The sequence below is a fragment of the Triturus cristatus genome, chromosome 5_1, assembly GCF_964204655.1.
Source record: "Triturus cristatus chromosome 5_1, aTriCri1.1, whole genome shotgun sequence".
Classification (NCBI taxonomy): Eukaryota; Metazoa; Chordata; class Amphibia; order Caudata; family Salamandridae; genus Triturus; species Triturus cristatus.
The window spans coordinates 25,283,749-25,305,695 of NC_140587.1; the positions used below are offsets into that span (position 1 = coordinate 25,283,749).

The following is a 21,947-nucleotide window of genomic DNA, read 5'->3' on the forward strand; positions in this document are numbered from 1 at the left end:
AGGGAATCTGGCCATCCTTGAATGAAAGAGAAGCTTCACTGGTCATGGTTCTGTGTGTGTGGTCTGTAGAGTCGTCATGAGTGCTTCAATGTGAGAACATGTTAAAGGCGGATGAATTGCTCAGCAAGTGCACAAACAGAAAGTTATAACTGTGTATACAGTTCTTCACTATATCTGAGGATCCGTGAATGAGTTTGGCTCAATAGCTTTTTGCACAAACTGTTTCTTATCTGTATTGCATCCCCAGGAGGACGCTATCAAGGCAGGCTGAAGTGACCTGTGAACCACAGTGTTGTAAACAATCATTGCTAACAAAAACTTTTCCTCATTCAGCAACAATGCAAAACTCAATGTCAGTTAGAGGGAGCAACTATAAAATAAATGCAAAAAAGTCTTCACTTCTTCACAGTAAGTACATTTTTTAACTGAAAATAAAGAAAGGAAATTACATAATTTCCCTATACAAATATATTAACGTGTCGGTGGGTGCGCTTTAGTTTCTGGAATTTCCCATTTCTGACAAGGTACGCGGTGCAGTCTTATACATTTTATGCCAGTGAAAGTTTCTAGGTGCTTGCTCCTGACAGGATAAAGTGCTTCAGAGGGTGGGAGTATATAGGGTGGTCTGTGTTTTATTAATATGGATAATGATGCACAGCAGACTATGGGTGATGAGCAATGATCTATGGCAATGAAGGAAGTGGTCCCAGCCCAGCCGTCTTTGCTATCAACCACCCACCCCCTGCAGGCTGGGGACCCCCTGCCTTGGAGCGACTGAAGATGGAAAGGGACATAGCCTAATAAAAGTAGTGCTGTACTGGAATGATGACAGACCAAGGTACTAACAAGGAACTGAGAAAAGTGTTTTGGCTTTTTGTAAACAATAATGTAAATCTAAAATGTATTTTTATAAGTTGGCAGCATTCGTGAATGAAACATGCTGAGGAAGAAAGAACCATTTATTGGGAAATACATTAATGTACAAATGTCACTTAGAACTAGATTCTTTTTATGCGCACAACTAAAATAGAAAAACTAGAAAACTTTTCATTTTAATTGCTTAAATGCAGGAGCGGTAGAAATGCACAGCGTAGCCTGACACTAACATGGTGCAGCCTGACACTAACATGGCTGCCTGGTCTCTAAGTTCAGCACACAGAGAGCAGAGCTTGTACACATTGTTAACATGCAGCAGCTTGAAGCGCTCAGCTCCTTCTTCAGTGAAGCCACTAATCTGCTACTCACAACACACACTGCTATTGTAACCGCTAGCATAATGAGAGGTATTTTGTGTGTGACTGTTCTCCATGTGAGAGGGCAAGTGCTGCCACTCATAATGAAGTTAACCAATGGGTGAAGATGGCTGGTCCATGGCCCCAATCTTTAGGTTGTGGTGGGTGGAATATAAATGGGAAGGACACAGCAGAATACCAATGCATGAAGAGAACTAGTTGAAAACAGCTATAAGTAAGTAATTTTACTAAAATCAAACGTTCTTGGCTAATGCCAGAGTTAAAAGGATACAAGTTACATCCCTGGCTCCATTTCCCATGTGACACATCTTTACCTCCCACGGTTTCTGCTCCTTCATTGAGCTCCAAGCAGCACTTCCTGTTCCTGGTCTGGGGTCAGATGAATACATGTTATGTAAGGCATGTGCCAATACGTAGACAGCAGTATGAACAGTATGGATCAGACTGTTTTTGATTTTCTGATATTCAGGCAACATCTGAAATGTCTCTTTTCCTGAGCAGTAAAGATCAGATGAAATGTCTGTCACATTTATATTATTTCTATCCATTAAAAGACACCTAAACGTCGCCTCCCATAGATTAGCCAGGGCTGTATCACCTGGAAATTCCCATGGAGTAAGATCATACAGAAAATCTCTAAATCCCATGATTTCTTCTTTTTGGATCGAAAATGCCAGACTTCCATTGAATAAATATGAGACAAATTCAAAATTGACTAAATTAGAGATGGCCTCTGACAAAATCCAAATTTTAGGAGGCAACGTTTTCCAGCCATTGTAGGAGAAGTAATGCACAGCGTTCACTGTACTGCAGTAGAGAATGACCACCTGTGCGGTGGATGTGTTAACAACCTCAATGACTGTCTCTATGTTTGGTGGGTCACTTTTCGAAACATAAGCGGGAATCATATAGGAGAACTCGATGCAGCCTCCGACCTGACCGATCACGTCCTTCAGTTCTCGCAGCGCTCGCTCTCCGCTGTCATCATCCGTTGTCAGAACCCCCACCCAGGTCCATCCGAAATGTCTTAACAAATGAGCAATTCCAATGTAGAAGGAGAGATCGTTTGGGACAGTCCGGTATAAGGATGGAAATCTCACTCTGTCACTGAGTACAGGGTTCTGAGCCCCGTAACTGATCTGCAAAGAAGAAAGACATGAGGTAAGAAATGTGAGATGAAATTTGGCAGCCCTTTGTGAAAGAAAGGTGGAGGGGTAAACAAATGTTATCTTTAGTTAGAGCTGATTGTAGTTGTCAAAAAAGAACATTAGACTAAACTGGGCTGAAGCCATGTATCATATCATAATTAAGGCTCCCTGTTTTCCGTTTTTGCTGATTTTAACAGATAAATACAGACAGAAAACCATTTATTTTCTTGTCTGAATTTATTTTTAACTGTGAATAAAAATGGAAATAAAACAATGGAGATATCATAATTTGCCAGATACTTGAGGGCATCATTTGGTCCCAGGTTTATGAAGGTCAATTTCCCTTTAGAAAGTTTTCACGTTTGAGTATGTCTTTTGCTTTCTCGCCCTAAGTGCACCAGGTATGCTCAGACATGAGTTGTGGGCTCACTGTGCCACTGGAATCAAGCTATCCTCGCTGAAGAGGGGTGAAACCCCGAAACCGGTCCTCGGATGCCTGTTTCCATCCAGGGAGGTTACCTGGCTTGGCAGTTCGGGCTGGACTGTTCCCATGAGGCACAGGGTCAAGACTGATTTACATATGGCTGGGTTCAAATTGGAATGGCATGGTGAGCAAAAAAACAATAGATTTAGGCCCAGATCTCTGTACTGGGGTGAATATATGACATTGTTCTGCATTCTATCCATCAACTGTTGTTTTTGCATTTGTCTTCCCTAGTGGAAAGGGTATGCCCAGAAGAGGGTCCCGTGCTCTCCATGCCACTGGAATCAAGCTATCCTGGCTGAAGAGGGGTGAAACCCTGAAACCGGTCCTAGGATGCTTGTTTCCAGTCCAGGGAGGACCTGGCTTGGCAGTTCGGGCTGGACTGTTCCCATGAGGCACAGGGTCAAGACTGATTTGCATATGGCTGGGTTCAAACTGGAATGGCATGGTGGGCAAAAAACTGATGGATTTAGGCCCAGATCTCTGTACTGGGGTGAATGTATGACATTGTTCTGCATTCTGTCCATCAACTGTTGTTTTTGCATTTGTCATCCCGAGTGGGAAGAGTATGCCCAGACGTGGGTCGCGTGCTCTCCATGCCACTGGAATCAAGCTATCCTGACTGAAGAGGGGTGAAACCCTGAAACCGGTTATAGGATGCTTGTTTCCAGTCCAGGGAGGACCTGGCTTGGCAGTTTGGGCTGGACTGTTCCCATGAGGCACAGGGTCAAGACTGATTTGCATATGGCTGGGATCAAACTGGAATGGCGAGCAAAAATGCGAAGGATTTAGGCCCAGATCTCTGTACTGGGGTGAATGTATGACATTGTTCTGCATTTTGTCCATTAACTGTTGTTTTTGCATTTGTCATCCCGAGTGGGAAGGGTATGCCCAGACGTGGGTCCCGTGCTCTCCATGCCACTGGAATCAAGAAATCCTGGCTGAAGAGGGGCGAAACCCCGAAACCGGTCCTAGGATGCTTGTGTCCAGTCCAGAGAGGACCTGGCTTGGCAGTTCAGGCTGGACCGTTCTCATGAGGCACAGGGTGAAGACTGATTTGCATATGGCTGGGTTCAAACTGGAATGGCATGGTGAGCAAAAAAACGATGGCTTTAGGCCCAGATCTCTGTACTGGGGTGAATGTATGAGATTGTTCTGCATTCTATCCATCAACTGTTGTTTTTGCATTTGTCGTCCCAAGTGGGAAGGGTATGCCCAGACGTGGGTCCCGTGCACTCCATGCCACTGGAATCAAGCTATCCTGGCTGAAGAGGGGTAAAACCCCGAAACCGGTCCTAGGATGCTTGTTTCCAGTCCAGGGAGGACCTGGCTTGGCAGTTCGGGATCAAGCTATCCTGGCTGAAGAGGGGTGAAATCCCTCCATCAACTGTTGTTTTTGCATTTAACTGTGAGGTATGCCACGGACGGTGAGGACCCAGCTCCGGAATCAAACATGGACAGTAATGCTGCTAGACAGCGCAGTAGCAGTTACAGTAATGCGGCAAGCACCGCGCCCATTTCAGGAGGCGACAGCAACTGATACTTTCATCACAGTTGAAACTGCTGACACCCGAGTGGCTCCCCTGACAGACTACAGGACATTAGTATTCTCATTGAAGGTGACATAAAAGGCATTATCAAAGTATTTTGGGTGGAAAATCTGACTTCTTCATATGTCATCCTGTTAGCAGAGGCAGACTGGCCCCCGCCTTTTGTTCTAGCAGCTCCGAGAGGGGAGGAGGTAATCCTACCTAGTTTTTCACACGGTGTCCCAAAGGAGCATGTGCAACTTTTTATAGAACAGTGGGTATCGGTGCATTCTGGAGCTTTATACCATACTCAGGTGGTTTGGGATACAACATCTCCCCATCATGAAATTCCATTACGGTCCATGCCACAGGCACAACCCCAATATCCCCTCCGTAGGGAAGTAAAGGCTCCTGTAGCGGAAATACTAGACCAATTGGAGTATCAAGGAGTAATTGAGACATGCATGTCACCGATGAATAACCCTCTTTTTACCATAACCAAGCAAGACTGGTCGTACCGCATAATTTTGGATTACCGACGTTTGAACTGTCATTGTCGGACAAATGCGGTACAGAATACCCATAGTTCAGCCCTAGTGGACAGTCTAGTTTGGAAAAAATATAAAACAACACTAGATATATACAATGGCTTTTTTTAGCCACAACCTGACCCCCTTGTCAAGTCAGTGGACAGCCTTTACACACAGCGGCAAACAAAAACATTTTACAAGATTGGCGATGGGCTATAAAAACTGCCCGGTGTTTTCTCCTCATTGTTAGACACAATCGACCCTGATGCATATTCGTATGTAGATGACATTTATCTTACGGGCGACTAATTATATCCGCATCTTTGTCGCGTGGACCATATCATTGTGGATTTTGCGGACTACGGTTACACATTTAATTTAGCAAAATCAAACATTGCTAAATTCGCAGTGTTGTTCTTGGGCTACGAGCTCAATAATAAAGGACGCGTTTTGGCACCGCACTTCCTAGAGAAGTGCGTACATTTGCGTCCTCCTACAACCATTAAAAAATTACAATCTTTGCTGGGTTTCTTGCACTTTAGTCATACTTACGTACCAGAGTATGCCCAGCGTATCAAGCCTCTTTATGCTTTGATACAACCAACATTTGTGAAAGCATGCTGGCTTCCGGAACATACAAATATACTGCAGTCTTTGCAGTCTGATTTACTTGACTCTAAACTCTTGTTAACCCATGACAACCTTGCTAACCTGGTGATACGAATCATCCCAGGCACGGTGGATTTCATATACTTGACATTTAATTAAAGAGACACAGTCCCTATTGCTTACAAGTCACACTTGTACACTTCAGCAGAACTGAGGTTTTCCTCTGTCAAAAAAGTCTTGACGGCAGTCCAGATGGTGATTCTAAAAGAACGCACCCTGGCACAAGGAAAACACATGTTGGTGGTAACACCATATCCTGCTCTAGAAGCAGTGATAAAGGTGAGTGTTCCTAATTCCAAACCTTTACATCCAAGGTGGATACAATGGGCTACATGGTTGACATCCCCGGATGTCACATTTATCTATGATTCCTCTTTACAGACTCAGGAGTCGCTGCAATATGAATTTGTTCATCCAGCTCCTCTGTCTATGCGCCTGCTCGAGGGATTCCATTGTATCATTTACACTGATGGTTCTGCACAACCGGCTACTGGATCTAAACATTCTTATTCTGCAGCTTGTGCGATTGTAGCTGGTTCCATAGTGAACGGCGAGTTTAAGTCCAGTGTGGTTCACACACAGGCACTTGGCGACTGTACCGCCCAATTGGCTGAGCTGGTGCTCTCACTGGAGTTTGCAGATCCTAACGTTACTACTTTGATTGTAAGCGATTCCTATTACTGTGTGCAATCTTTCAATGACAATTTATTATTTTGGTTTCAAAATGACTACTGTGATTTCAAAGGCAAGACAATTAAGCATAAAATGCTATGGGTTTGAGTGGCAGAGCTAAAGAAACGCCTGCATCTCACACAGGTAATTCATACTCTTAGCCACCAACATGTAGGAGTACATGCGATTTGTAACAGCTTAGCAGAAAAAGCAGCTAAGTCAGCAGTGGACACGTGCTTAGTAGCAGCGGTAACAACATCCATGAGTAAGATTGATGATGACATCTTGGCAGCTATAACTACTACAGGGATGGAAGGTAATTATCCAAAAGGATTTCCTTCCAAATACTTTTATCATTTAAACCCTGATAACGTTCCCTACGTGACAATTAATAATGTTGGTGAGAGGTTGATTCCCAATGCAGACTGCAGGCTAACACTGATAATCGCAGCACACAAGGGCATGGCCTCGGCGCATGCTGGTGTGTCTGCTACAGTCGGCATCTTGCAACAACTTTACTGGTGGCATGGCTTATAGAAAAAAACACGTACTTATGTAATTTCTTGTGGGATTTGTCAGCGAACCAAGCCATCTACTGTGACCTGGCCACCACAAACACCAATATGCATATCCAATAGACCATTTGCATGTGTTTATTTGGATCACTGCGGTCGATTTTCTTCTGATACTGCATGTAAATACATTTTAGTTGCAGTTGATCCATGCACATGTTTTCTATAGGTCTGGCCACAACGCAGCACTGACGCTCTAACTGTAGTCAGGGATTTGCGCGTCTTTGTGGGAATTTTTGAAGTGGGTTCCTTACATTCGGAGCAGGGTCCAGGGTTCACCTCTAAGGCATACAAAAAACCCTTGAGGTCTTTGGGGGTGCAGGTCAAATTTTCGTCTCCATACTGGCCTGAGGGCAATTCCGTTGTGAAGCGAATGAACCATGACTTAAAGCAATCCTTAACAGCTAGAGTCCTAGGCACTGGCAGGAACTGGCTCACCCATTTGTATAGCATACAACGTGCACTTAATAATCTCCCTAGATGACCTCTGGGTGGGTGGACCTTACAAATTGCTCTTTGGCATGAAAATGTTTGTATCAGACCTTGATGGTCTAGACTTGGTGGCTGCTGCCGTCCCTTTTGACGTAGATAAACATTGTGCTGTATTGCAGAATCACAAGACACAAGAGACAGTCTAGCAAAAGACCATTTCCCTGCCGCCGCGAATGGTGCACTGCAGATTCCAGTGATCGGCTGGCTGCCTAAAGTTGGAGAACTGGTCACAGAGAAGGTGGAGAACAAAAAAGAATTTGGTCCATCCTATTGAGCTCCGGGTCCAGTGCTGGGTGTGCAGGGAACTCGGACAGTTATTTTACCTCCGCTTCCAGGACGCAAAGACAACAGATATGTCTCAATTGACAATGTCAAGCTACACCATCTGGCTGATTCTGAATAGTTTGCCTCCAGCTTCATCGTATGCCACTATTCCAGGAAATCCTGACACTGCCATAGAGATAGACTCTGTTGCTAATCCTTTGCTGGTCCAACAATTCTCAGCTGCTAATGAGGAACCAGAATATACTTAACTTACCAGTGAATCTTTGCCTGGGTTGAAAGCTGCCACCAGGAACGAGTCGCATTTCCTTTGACTCTCATTCAACATCGACTTTGACCCCATCAAAATTTGTTATTTTTATCTCCTGGTTTAAACGCACTTATTTGGTTCCCCCTTGGATATATTTTTGGCTGGTGCTCATCCTTATTTTTTTATTCATGTCCATTGGATTTGTGACAGTATTTTTTATTTTGATCAATGGACACTACCTTAAAGAATGCTCTGCTGTAGAACTGGTGGATGGAACTTTGGCCCAGTATTCTTCATTGCACCTCATGAAGAGGGACCAGACTTTCGTAAACATTACAGCCTGGCCAGTTACGGATGGCATAGTTTGGGATACAGTCCCATTTCAAATTCATTGTCCAACAGAGACTATTAATTTTCCAAATGTACTTCGCGTCTCAATGGGTGACGTGGTTAAATATAACATACTTTCAGATGACTGGGATGTGCAAGCAATACTAACTTTTTATATTTAAAATACTATGCAGCATTTGATGCTGAAGACTTCTATTTGAATTCTGCAAATTATGCTGACTTACTTTGCTATCAGCATTATGGCCACCATTATTTGCATAAAGCAACCACTTTTCAAGCTGTATTCAACTACACACAATGGTAACATTGCCCCCCCCACCGATAGGGAGTTCAAAGAACCTATTGAATAAATTTACATATTTTACGAGTTTTGATAACTCAAACCCTCAATCTTACTATTTTAAATTAAATTCTAAATCAAATACGAAAGTTATACTTACCCACACTAAATTGTTATACTCTGATTCCTTCATCCTTAAATTGGCGGTGGGCGGCCATGATCATTGGAAAAATAGAGTTGATTTAAAATCGGTTTGGGGTTCCAAAACCTGGCAGGTGCAGGGCACTGAAGCTTTGTATCGTGCATGTCTTATACCAACACAAATACTGTTCTTGAACGATTCCATCTATCAGACTACTTGTCTGGGTTTAGCTACGGCAAAACAACTGAAGGCTCCTGCTTTTCCTTCCCTTGCAGAATATCCAGACTGCAATGGTACTACCAATTACACATTTGAGGAGTTGCAGTCTCTATTTACAAATGCAACATTTGATATTTCTAATCTTTGTTTTCACCTTTTAATTTGACTGACAGACAACAGTCTATGTCCATGAAAGATGCATCCTATATCCTAAAAAAATTAGACCCTTTACCATTCTCAGTAGCGGAAACAAACTGCTGTTTGGCTCATTCATGGGGATATAACGCTGCCGTTCTCCTTATTTATTATTACATTTGTCCCTAGGTCGCTATGAACCATTAGGAAACTTGTTCCTTCATGAATTTTGGTCACTCCCCTTCACATTTAGATGTTTGCGTGATGACACAGAGGTGTATCTGACTGGTGAAACTTGCGATTCTTCCATTGGACACTCCCTTGTGTGCAGAAATATACAATTGCACGGTGCCTATAATTTAGAAGTGCCTAATTTAGCGTGCATTTTAAAGGGAAAGCCCGTCCCCGATTAAACCAACTTTCACACTGTTGTCTAATGGTACTTATTTACTTCTGAGTAATACAAAATGCGGTGGTATGTTAATAGGCATACCATACATTGTGACTGTGTCACAACGTGTAGTTTGCTGCAAAATGTGCTGTTTCCTCCACCTCGTGGGAGTCCCGATATCTCAATTTGGCTTTCCATGCCGACCTCGAAGGCAGAGTTCAACAAGCTGAGCCGAATAAGAGCTTTATTGTCCCAGAAAGAAATTTCTCTCACTTCTGTCCGTGAGACCTATGTCCTGCAGGTGGCTAATACAAGAACATAAGTTCAAGCAATTTTAAACACTGACCTCCCACAACATTTTGGTGAGCTAATTCATTCTATCTTCAATGCTTCGCATACAACGGGACTGGCTAATTTTTTTTAAACTGTGGGCTCTGGCCTTGTAAAATCTTTTCAAACTATTTTTGGTGTGATCCCTGCTTTCATTCATTCTATTTTTTCCAGCGTCTTTTGGCGTGTTGCCACTAATACTCGCTTTAGCAGCCGGGGTCTTCCTAGTGATTTGCCTGCTCAGAAATGGCTGCCCCTCTTGTGGTCGTACACAACCCGGCCAGGCTGCAACTGCTTCATAGCCGCATTCTTCAGTGCTACGGCACCTTGCCACTGGCCACTCTAAGCGTGGCTCCTTATCTGTCTTTCCGATTTCCATGGTACACTTGCATGCCATCAGTTTTCTCCTGCTTGGAATGTCCTTTTCATTGGCCTTTGGATCTCTGCCTCATAAATACAGCATGACCTGACCCAGACTTTGCCTTACTGATGGCCCCACTAGTGTCTCAGGAGCAGGACAGGTCCGGTATGGGTCTGATGGCATGTGCGGCTGCGCTAGGAGTACTAGCTCAGTGGGACATTGGTGCAGCAGCACGTGATTTCCTGCAATGAAGTTACATCGAGTACCACGCAAGTTGCCCACTGATGGTGCTGGAAGCACCCATCGGTAATGAGCATGTTTGCTTCTTTGAATTACTTAACTGGATGGAGTCTACATTTTCAGACGATGACAATGATTTCCTGTTGGCAGCTGTTGCCACTTTTTGCGCTTACACGCTAATGGATTGATAAGAGCAGGCCGCACAGACATTTTTTAAAATATTTTTTTGTCATTTCTGTTTACTTTTTTAATGCCCTACCAGAAGGATACATTTTTTTTATGAACAGAACTATACCAAATATCTCACCCTATTGACATTCTTCACTTCCAAGACGCATAACCTCTTGTTGCTCAGACTTTTTAAACTCTGTTTTCTGCTTCAATCACTGTGCGTAGGACTGCCCAAGGGGAGGGTGTCATGAGGGTTTGGGGGTGCCAGCGGATGTTGCTAAGTTTGTGCGTTGCATCACCACCATCTTGCCGCTTATGCACACGACACTCCATGCCTTGGATCCCGCAAACACTTTTGCTTGTGCTGCTTCACATTGGAACTCTCTGCCTTTCACTATTTCTGTTGTGCTCTGAGTTCTCATCTGTATTTCATGTTCAAGGTCAGAAAACAACTCCACTGGTTAATCGGCTTTGGTCCGTCCAACACACATATAGACATACCATGGAAGACAGCTGCGCATCTGACTTTCTGGGCGCTTTTAATATTACACAGGATGCAACTTAACAACACTTGGAGAAAACCTTTCCAGAGAAAGATCTGTGCTTGTCCGGAGATGTAACTCCTATCATCTAAGACTTGAGGTAGGGAGTTCCACTGTCCAAGCCTAGAGGTCTTCCACTGATATAATAAATATAGCTCGTAGCACGGGAAGGTTGTAAAGCGCTATAAGGCCTAATCCACTGTCATTATAATATGCTATCCCCGTTCGTATTATATGGAAATGTAACAATGCTGATTATATTGTTTTTATGCATTTCTTTGCTAGTGTTAGCACATGTACTGCATTACAGAGCATGTTAGTTGAAATACATGTTTTAAACTATACAGTGTCTCTGGTTACTCACATTGTGAACAGGTATGAGTATCTAAGTGAAAGAGTGTATTGTTCCTACGAATTCTGAGAGGCCCTGAGTTGCATGTTCTAGGATATCCTATCATTGGTAGCTCCGCTGTAGTGCGGAGAACAAATGGGATACTATAGCTAGGGGTTCTGGGCACTGAGGCGTGTTTTTGGAACACCACAATACACCGAAGTCCTGGATTCCTGTGCATAGTTCTGTATATGTGCAGAATCCCCGCAACAATATTATATTTGTTTGTACAGGTAGTTAAACCACAACAATCAATACCACGTTGACGTTTCACTGTCAATCTTCTTGCTTCTTTGCTTTTAGGTGCAAAAAATGTGTCATCAGCCATTATACTGCCAGACAGAAGCCCTGTTGCGCACAATGTGACGTGAGACCACAGACATCTCTTCAACTTGTACCACTGTGTGCTGCTGACATCTGAAGAAGATGTCCGCAAAGAAAGGTACCAGGTTCTCCAGTACCATGAAAGTTGCCAGTGAGAAGAAGGAACTGCAACTTACCAAGACTGGTGTCCCACCCATGATGTTTTTTGGGAAAAACAAAAATTGCACCTGCAGTAGCAGTATCCAGGGATAAAGCTGGGAGCAGCACCCCTGCTTCAGTGGACCAACCCCACCAACCTATGCCCAAGCCCATGTCTGTCACTGAGGCAGCCAGTCAGATCACGACAACTCCAACGAGCAGTGATATTGACATTGACTTATCGTTATCGCAAAGTAGTACTCAATCAATGCTGGGAACTGAGATAACTGGGCAAAGTAGGGGAAGTTCAGGCGATAGAGCTTCCTGCAGAGGAAGAAGAGCAAGCCACTTATTCAGAAGATCCATTGTCCTCCAGGTCCCCAGCAAGGAAAAGGAGGAATAGTCCATCAACTTCTTCTGCAAGCCCCCCTTCTGATGATCTAAACACCACTTGGATTCCACCACCTCAGTCTGAGAGTGAGACACACCATGGGACAAGGCTAGGGAAAAGGAAGGTTCCAGAAAGCCTTAGAGTTATGTAGGTAGATGTTGCAGAGGAGGATGATGACAAGCCAGCCATCATCATGGACATTAGTCCAGCCCCAGTGGAGACCGACATTACCCCATCCCAAATTGCTGTGAGGATGTGGCACGGATATCACCACAGATCAAATCATATCACCAATACCAGCTTCAGCTTCCTTATTACACCCTCAGCCACGTGCATCTTCCACAAGTACTACCTCAGTAGAAGTAGGTACTGCAGAGAGTCAAACTTCATGCCCACCTACCAGTTTATCCGGCATTGATATTGGAAAAGGCACCAATGGTCAGTGCTCAGCAGGCTGGCGATGAATTATGTGGTTTGCCCTGTTGCAAGTGTCTCTTCTGAGTGTGTTTTCAGTGCTGCTGGTGCTGGTCCGACAGTGAAAAGGGCTGGTCTCATGCCCCAAATCATGGAGAGGTTAACCATGATCAAAATTAATTAGCACTTTATACCACCGTATTACACCATACCTGAAGTAGCACTGCAGGAAGATGACTTAGGCCATAGAAGTAGGGTGTTAGATGACCTTCTTCTGGGTGAACCACCAGAGTATGAGGATGAGCTCTACATCTCTGACAACAACTAAGCTTTTGACTTGTTACTTCCTTTCTTGCTTATTTACTTTCATTATTTGTTTGTGTCTCTGTCTTTCTGGTTCAAATTACACCAAATCCATCACTACCATTTTACTCTTTTATTGCTGGATTGAAGATGCAACTGTGTGCAATCAGTGAAGAAGTAAGTCCACTCCTCCGAGTCTTGCTCCTGTCCACTCCTGAGTCCTGACTTGCCCTAAATCCATTTCCCTCAAGCCAGACATTGGATGGAGACTACTAGTACAAGAAATGGTATGTCTGTCTGCCTCATCGAGTCCCTCCAAAGGATCTGACAATAGCTATCCTTCTTTCTGAGCGGAGACGCACTGCCCTGAAAGAACAGGTAAATGATGGCATGCATTGGACGCTGACTCTGAGTGCTTGATGTTCGTGTTGTTGTTGTGCATGATGTCTACTTTAATTTAATAAACACACAAAAAAGTGATTCAAGTCAATGTGTCTCTTCTTGTTGCTCAATAACACAATTCTACTACTGCAGGCCGATCCATTGCATTTTTGATTCTGCACTCACTCAGTACATTACAGAGATGGACACCATGAAGATCATACCATAGTCGTAGTCAGTCGGTAGGATTGGAGATGATTGATCAAATAACATGAGAGTTTCATGAAGTGGCCTAAAAGGTAAACAAGTCAACAACAACCACACCAGACCTCCATGTCTGTGTAGTGGTGGAGGCAAATGTAGTGGTATGACTGACAAGGTTGCATTGATTTATTGACTTAATTTGGAAAATGCAATGTTGCTGTGTATGTGTGCTCAGTGCTGTCTGGCACAAAATCTAAGCTCAGTGGAGGTTGGGTAGGTGCCCCAGGCCTGCTGTGTCCTGTTGTTGCAGGTTAGTGCTGGAAACAGATTAGACATGATTTAGCCATGCCGCCTCTTAAAGTATTTTTGTTGCACTCCTGCTCAATTCATGCATTTTTACTTCTCTCCATGATTTTATCAATATCCCTTTTGTTTTTCTATGTACACTTACAGGCCAGCCTTTACCCTGTGCTATACTGGGAAAATCAACTTACACATACCTTACCAATTCGCATCCAGCAGGCAGGCAGTGGCACCCAAGATTGACGAACAGAGCGTCCATGGAAGGACGGACCAAGAGGAATTACGAGATGCAACTCAGAATCTGACCATAACATATAGTAACATCTTTTATTTTTCTATGATTCATGTTTTGTCTTAAATCATTACAACTATGTTTTGTCATTTATTATCTTTGCTTCTATTTTTTACCCCTACAGCTAATTTTTACTTTTCTTTGCTAGCTTTAAAACGTAAGGGAGCCTGGTACAACAGAACATAAAATATATGTAATTTGGGTCTCTCAACTCTCTCTGGGGGCAGACACGCAAGGCAATTGCATAATTATAATATTAATTAATAATGTAATACTGCCCTGTACTGCTAGTCTAGTACTCCTCATCATCATCAAGTCATCATCATCGTGCATGCATTTCCTTTTTCTCCCTTTACAGATTTATGATGTTCGTCTGCCGAGATTGTGTGCTGCCAAAGTTGTAGTGTTTGTCTTTGGCAAACCATTCCCTCAAATGCTCGGTCCCAACAATTCATAAAACCCTAACACTCTTTCCCCGGTCTATGTGATTTATATTATTGAGTTGTGACTAAATTAAATTTACACCAATAATTGATCACACACTTGCTGGGGCGTATGTGGTGAAAGCAACACTAACTCAAGGCAGGGCAAGGATCTACTTCTGCTGTAATATAGGTATATATCAGCCACACAGGAAACAGATTGCCCACCCATGCTCAGTGTTCGCTATTTTTTTTTTTACCGGGTGAACATAATCCAAGGATTAATTAATAATTGCGAACGTCAGTTTATCATCCTTCCAGCACGAAAGGTTACGCTCGTCCACTTCGTAGATCCAGTCAACTTCAGTTGTAACTTGTACTAGACTATCCCTGCCACCATTATGTTTTATTTTACTTTAGCATTGCTTATCATTCATCATCATGGTTTCTTGTTTGGCAGTCTTCTTCTTGTGTACTTTACTTCTACTACTAGTTCCCTAGTCTCCCTAAGATGACTGACTGTCTAATTTTCTTTTTTTGCAAATGCAACTGTCTAATACTGCTACCACCACCCACCATGGTACCTTAGAAAACCAAGCCATCACCATGACACCATCAAATTGCCTAAACGTCAATCACAGGTAAGGGAAGAACTGTGGGGGAGGCAATAATGTAAATACAATGGAAATTAAATAATTCACATACCCATATCCTTCCCAGTAAATACTACAAAGGGGTTTTAGTTGCAGAATGCATAGACTAGGAGACGAGACTGACAGTAGTAGGACAAGTGAGGGTACCACATCTATCTGTTGGTGTGTTACACTATTGGCAGATTTAAACAAACATTGAAAATGCAATAGGTCTCGCCTTTGATTAAGTTAAAGCCATTTGCTTTGCTATTGGTATTGTACAGCAAAGCAAATGGCTTTAACTTAATAAAAGGTGAGACCTATTGCATTTTCAATGCTTGTTTTTCATCCCACTTAAAGCCCTGATCCTCTGTCTGGGACGGTAGAATATGAGGGGCAGAACATCCTTTCCCCACAGGAAACCCTTTCATCCCACACTTGACACACCGTTGCCAGGGGACCTGATGCTGAGAGAATAAGATAAGAAGGTGTTAAATTGGGTGAGACAGGCAGCAGGCAGTGATTCATTTCTACTCTCCGCGTCTAACAAATTAACCGTTGCCTCTTTAAAAGAATGGCAGCAGCACCGTTACTTTGCTAAGTAAAATGCTCGAGTGATAAACTAACAAAGGGAACGTCCTTGGTTTTCACTTTCAGTTTCTATGTCCAATAATACTTTTGCTAATGGAAATATGTTTGCTTTATAAAAAGCGATGATTATATCTTCATTTTTCACATATATAGGAATTATACTACTGATTGTAGTTGCTGCTTGTGTATAACCCTTAAAATGTCAAAAATATGTTTTAGAGGAATAACAAAACACAAACCATGACCACAAATCTCTACTCAAGTTAAACTTTTTTTTAAATTCATCCCAGGCATCAACTTGCTGCAGTTTGAAATAAAAATTATAATCACATAAGGATGAATGCATTTTGTACAGAAGTCTGTGTGCGCATGCGCTTGGTAGATAGGAGGTGGTGTTACTGCATGCAGTCGGTCATTTTTGCCTCGTCCACAAACACTTTAGGGCGGGCCCTTCCTTCCATGCTATCTAATCCCACCTGTCTGTGCAGTTCATCCCTCTCTGGGGGGCGCCACCGAGCTAATCTTCTAGGGTTGTTGCGAAAAGAGATTTAAAGTCCAGCTATAGGTGCTCCCTGCAGTATTTCAATACTTCCGCGGTGCAGATGGGTCCCTTCTGTCCAAACACATGCTGCAACATCGAAAGCGCAAAAAACAAGCATTAAGTTTAAAGCAGAGTGCGGCACTGCTTCAACGACACTGCGCTTGGTTTCTTTATATATTTCTTAACTTTAACACTAATTGCGGTGTCCTTGAAGCAGGTGCTGCGCTCAGTGTTAAAGTTAAGAAATAAATAAATAATCTGACCGCGGGGTTCGTGAAGTGGCACTGCGCTCAGTTTCAAAGTTAAACGTAACAAATAAACATGCACACGGATCGGGCTGCGAAAGGAAAAAGAACAAGCATTAAGTTTAAAGCTGAGTGCGGCGCCACTTCACAGACACTGCACATGGTTTCTTTATATATTTCTTAACTTTAACACTGAGCGCGGTGTCCTTGAAGCAGGCGCTGCGCTCAGTGTTAAAGTTAATAAATATATAAATAATATGAGCGCCGTGTCTGTGAAGCGGTGCAGCGCTCAGTTTCAAAGTTAAATAAAACAAATGAACACAAACAGAGTGCGGTGCACTGTCATTAGTACCGCGCTGAAAATGAAAATAAAATAGTGCTTACTGAGTTATGAAGGGGGACGTGTAACTCCGCCAGTAAACGAACCAGTCCTGGTGGGCGGGGCCAAAATTGGGTAGGGTGGTAACTAGAAGGGACTAAGAAGCCTCCTTTACAATGGAAAGCTAGCGTTTAGCCTGAAATATGACGCTGGCCAATGGGAAGAGGGGGCGGGGCTTCATGTCTGCACCCTGAACCGTATTGATTACAAGAAGTTTTCGAATGTGGAGAGAGTGCATGCGCACTGCTATCGCCAGCCGAGACCTAAAAACTGTCTGCGGCCCTGCAGGCTGCAGCAAAAGGAGGAAACAAATAAGGTAATGTAAAAGTTTAGCCCCCCAGAAAATATTTACATCTTATGTATTGTAAAACTATAAATAATGTTTTACTCTAACAAATATAAACTATAAGGAGAAACCCACACCTGACCCACCCCTCTCCCTAACCCCAACCAATGTCCAGTAAATGTGTCCATTGTTTTCCAAGTCAAGAAGTTCAAGAAAACCTCAACTTTCCCCAACTCCCAACATCCCACCCATCAAAAACAGATAAAAAAAGGGGCAAGGGTTGAAGACTGAGATCTAGCAAGGGGGCTGCTGGCTGGTGCATTGCAGGACCTCCTCCAGACTGGCCTCTAGGCGTGCCATCTGCAGGAGCATGCGGCGCTGAAAGTTCCTGCAGGAACAGGGGTGGGCAGCAATGGATTATAATGAATGTGATGGGCAGCGGGCAGCTGCCAGAGCACGATACCGTACCACTGGAGGCATGTGAGGGGCTTGGCTGGGGCCCACGGCATTGCAGGATACTACAGCTGCTGCCTTCTCCACCTCTCTGCCAGGACAACCAGCCTGTGATATTCTTGCCGGATGGCCTCCTGCTTCGGTTGCCAAGCACAGGCTGCTAACTCCTGCCTGTTGGGTTGGGATGGAGTAGCTATATCAGAAAGAAAAAGATAATTGTAACCAATACTCTTAGCAAAACAGTAACACATAATTAGTAATTACAGACATAAAAATTATAGTGGCACAGCAGCACTAGCAGTTGTGGTATCCTCCTCACTTCCTTTGCCCCTAAGATTTGGATGTGATGATTAGACTTTCAGGCACTAGGCACTATGGAGTAGACAAGTATTCTTCTCTCTCTTGTTTAGCAGAATTAATCTTATAGGCATGCCATTTCAGCAAGCTTGTGCCCTAGAGAGACATACTTGTGTCTCAGACTCACGTTACTTTTCTACTGTCTGAAGGTTGGGCAGCTGTACTACGCAATTAACTATTTTTCCCATTACAGCTATACTCTGTTAAATCAATGGCAAATGCTCAATCTCACTTTCACTCTGACTACTGCAGTAAAGCACAATATGACATGCTTATGAATGATAATGATGTACATCACAAAATCACGTCACTTACGTGATGAGGATGATGACATACGGATATGTAAGTACTTACCATGCAGCCGATAGGCCACCCATATATGACACGGTCAAAATGATATCGGTAGTGACTGGAATGGAAGTGGGCCTCAGAGTTGGAGTAAGGCGATCGATGATGGGTAGGTAGGATACATAATTTATAGTCATGCACAACAATATATATGTTGGGCTTGCAAACTACTGTGAGTCAAGGGAGTGTTCCGTTCTGAAATACAGCCTCAAACCTCTGAATCAGATTAAAAAACCTTGCAAAAAACAGTCCTTGTTCTTCCCAGGGCTTTTTTTTTCATTTATCATTGCTTTACACTTCTAGCATTATTTTATTCTTCACCCTTGGCTTTGGTACTCTGGCATGGTTTACTTTTCGTTTACATTCTCTTTATCCAGACTGACTCTTTTTCTCACCTACTGTGGTACCATCATGGAATCCATCCATCCAAACATGGCTATCATACACCTTTCTCCAACAACATACATTTGTCATAGATATAACTAACCTAACCAACCACCACCAATGCATCTTTGCTTGCCTTTGAGTTTGACCCCTCAAACTCCCCGGAGAATTACTTTAACCCGTACAGTTTCACCCACACAGGCTGGCATCCTTTCTGCTTTCTTTTCTTTCACCTTTCACCTGCCCTTCAACTTCCCATGCATCCTATCATCAGCCACCTATTTGCATCCATTCCTGGGGCCCATTCCTTCACCCACCCGTCCTTCTCTGCTAGTCATATATTACATATCATCTGACTCGTTGTCTTTGTCATAAAACTTTGTCTGCTGAGTTGAAGATTGAATCCAGTAGGCCATTAGTTACTCCACCCCCACCGCTAATGCTAAAGTTAAGTAAAGGGTGTCTTCTTGAACTGTTCAGTGTTCACAACAACTTAGTCTCAGCAGAAGGGCAGTGTACTACTGAGTGTGTACACCCTTGCAGCAAGTGTATTCATCATTCTCAATGAGTAAGGAACATGACTTACCACCACCTGCCACTGCTGCTGGCTCAACCGCTGCAGCTGCTGCATCTGCATCCGCTCCCTCCGGAGTGACATGGCCCTCCCCGCAGGCCTAGGCACTGGTTGTCGGAACGCCAGGAAAAAACAATTCAAATTTTTTAGATGCCACACTCATCCCCTATTTATTTATTTCATTAGCAAGATTGAAAATACATAATTAATATCACTTATAATACACACATCACTATCTACAATTTGAATACCAGAGTAGAGAAGACAGTATGTCCTATCAAAAATAATAAAATAATATCCGGATGGGCATTTTGATGGTTACAATTTTTGAAAAGCGTCTCAATTAGAGGACAACCCAAGCGACTGGACTCAGTGAGTAGAGCTATTGGTGCATCACATTATTTGAAAAGAATAAAGAGTGACCAACTGGACAGACATGAGGTCTCTCTTAGTTGGAAAATAATGGTGCCGTCCTTCTCCTCATACTTACTTCCTGCCAAGGTGCCCGGTAATCAGTTGTTCAGTGTTCACCATCAACTGCTGATAATAAAAAGAGTACTAGGCCTGGATTACAGAAAGTAAAATACGCCACTTTGGGGTGTCCAACATGAGTGACCACCATTTACGGATTCAGCATGAGACAGTAAAAGAAAGCCTTCACATCTCGCAAACCTGTGTGGAATACCTCACTTGAAATGCATTCTGCACTGCAGATTAGTGCTACTAGTACTAGTTGTAGTAAGGAGTCCTTACTACTACTAGTATTAGCAGTAGCCTAGGACCAATGGGCTCTCGGAGTCTCACAGTACAATTACTAGGCAATCCACATATAAAGGGAGAGGGAAAGCTGAGTGGAAACCCAGAAGAAATGCAGTTTGATATGATGTAAAAAAATAGACACTAGAAACAATAATAGTACGATTGTAGTAGGTACTGGAGCAAAAACAAGAATTTAGAAACAGATACATTGAAGAGGATTTTGGAAAAATTAAAAGTAGGAAATGGAAATAAGAGCGGTAAAAGTTAAGGAAACATTAATATAACAACACCAGGAGGAATTATTGGGGCAGCAGCAGAGCCATCTGAACCTGAGGCCACTTCTTGCTGCTCCTGGGAGCCCCCTCTGGCTCCCGCACCAGCCTCAGCACTGTCAGCAGACCCAGTCTTCTTCTTGCCTCTGGATGCTGATCATGTGAGACATAATTAAAGAGACAAAAAATGATTAGTGTGAAATAAATAAATCCAATCGGTTTAAAAAAATTCAACAGGAAACGGCAATTGCAATAACATTGACCTATCCTAAATCAGATTGCCTAGTAGTAGACTAGTATCGCAGTCGCGCACCATCCTATCTTTAGTATTTCACAGTTCAATTCCGTAGAGTGGTTTGAGTACGAGGCTGACGCCACTCGGGATGACAGAAGACAGGATATACGGAACCGGAATACCTTCACCGGATGTCAAGGGAAGTCAGGGCGAGATCCAGAACTATGTCGGAGGACGTAGGAGCAAAGATGGGAGCAAGGCTGGCCAGGTCCGGAATCAGCTATACACCGAGAAGATCAAGTTGAGCAATGGCACCGCCAAGGGCATCAGCTGCCACTTCTGGGATGTGGGGGGCCAGGAAAAGTTGCGCCCCCTCTGGAAGTCCCACAGCCGCTGCACAGATGGCATCATCTACGTGGTGGACTCGGTGGACGCAGACCGGCTGGAGGAGGCCAGGACAGAGCTGCACAAGGTGACCAAATTTGCTGAGACCCAGGGCGCACTGTTGCTGGTCATTGCATACAAGCAGGATCTGCCCCGCTCGTTGCCCATGCCGGAGATCGAGAGGCAGCTGGCCTTGCAGGAGCTGGCAGCCTCCACTGCTTACCACGTTTAGCCAGCCTGCGCCATCATCGGCGAGGGCCTGACCGAATGCATGGACAAACTCTACGAGATGATCCTGAAGAGGAGGAAGTCGCTGAAACAGAAGAAGAAGCGGTAGCGACATGTGTGCTTAAAAGACCGGAGTGAACTGTGACACGAACAAACCCACCGGCCAACTCAATTTTGGGTCCTTCTTCCATATCCTTCTTTCTGTTGGACCTGCAGAAGTGGTGATTTGAGCATGGCAGGACTGAATACATGCCTGGGGGTTTTACTGTGGACCTGTTATATTCCCTATATGAGGACTGTTACTGAAACCACACGTCAATGGAAGCTTCTCTCCATTGGACCATCCCCAATGGCCACAGAGAGTCTGTCCCCCAAATTGATGCTGTTTGTTCCCATTTAATACTCTCTTTCTTTGTCTACTTCCTTTGCTCCCATCCCCTCTCCCCTGAATCTCTCCCCTTGCATGCTACACCGCCTAGCCCCCTGCCCTTTTGTGCCCTGTGACTAAGCACTCCTTCTCCCCTTGTTGGGGAAAGATCCAATATTTATACTCTGGAGTCTCAGCGAACCCGCTGAGAGTCCACAACGCCAAGGGAGCCACTCACAGTTGAGGTATGGTATGGCACCCCTTGCCAAAGCACTCCCTCTCCCCTTTTTGGGGAAGGATCCAGTA

General features: G+C 43.8%; 1 protein-coding gene across 1 annotated transcript in view; it reads right to left on the reverse strand.

The window, feature by feature from the left end:
• Positions 1-1,486: 1,486 nt before the first annotated feature.
• The window catches only part of LOC146829988 (vomeronasal type-2 receptor 1-like), a 352,900-nt gene continuing 332,439 nt past the window's right edge, over positions 1,487-21,947 (reverse strand). The window contains exon 3 of the mRNA XM_085603675.1: positions 1,487-2,392. Within this exon, the coding sequence (XP_085459801.1) occupies positions 1,487-2,392 (906 nt within the window). The remainder of the gene's footprint in view (positions 2,393-21,947) is intronic.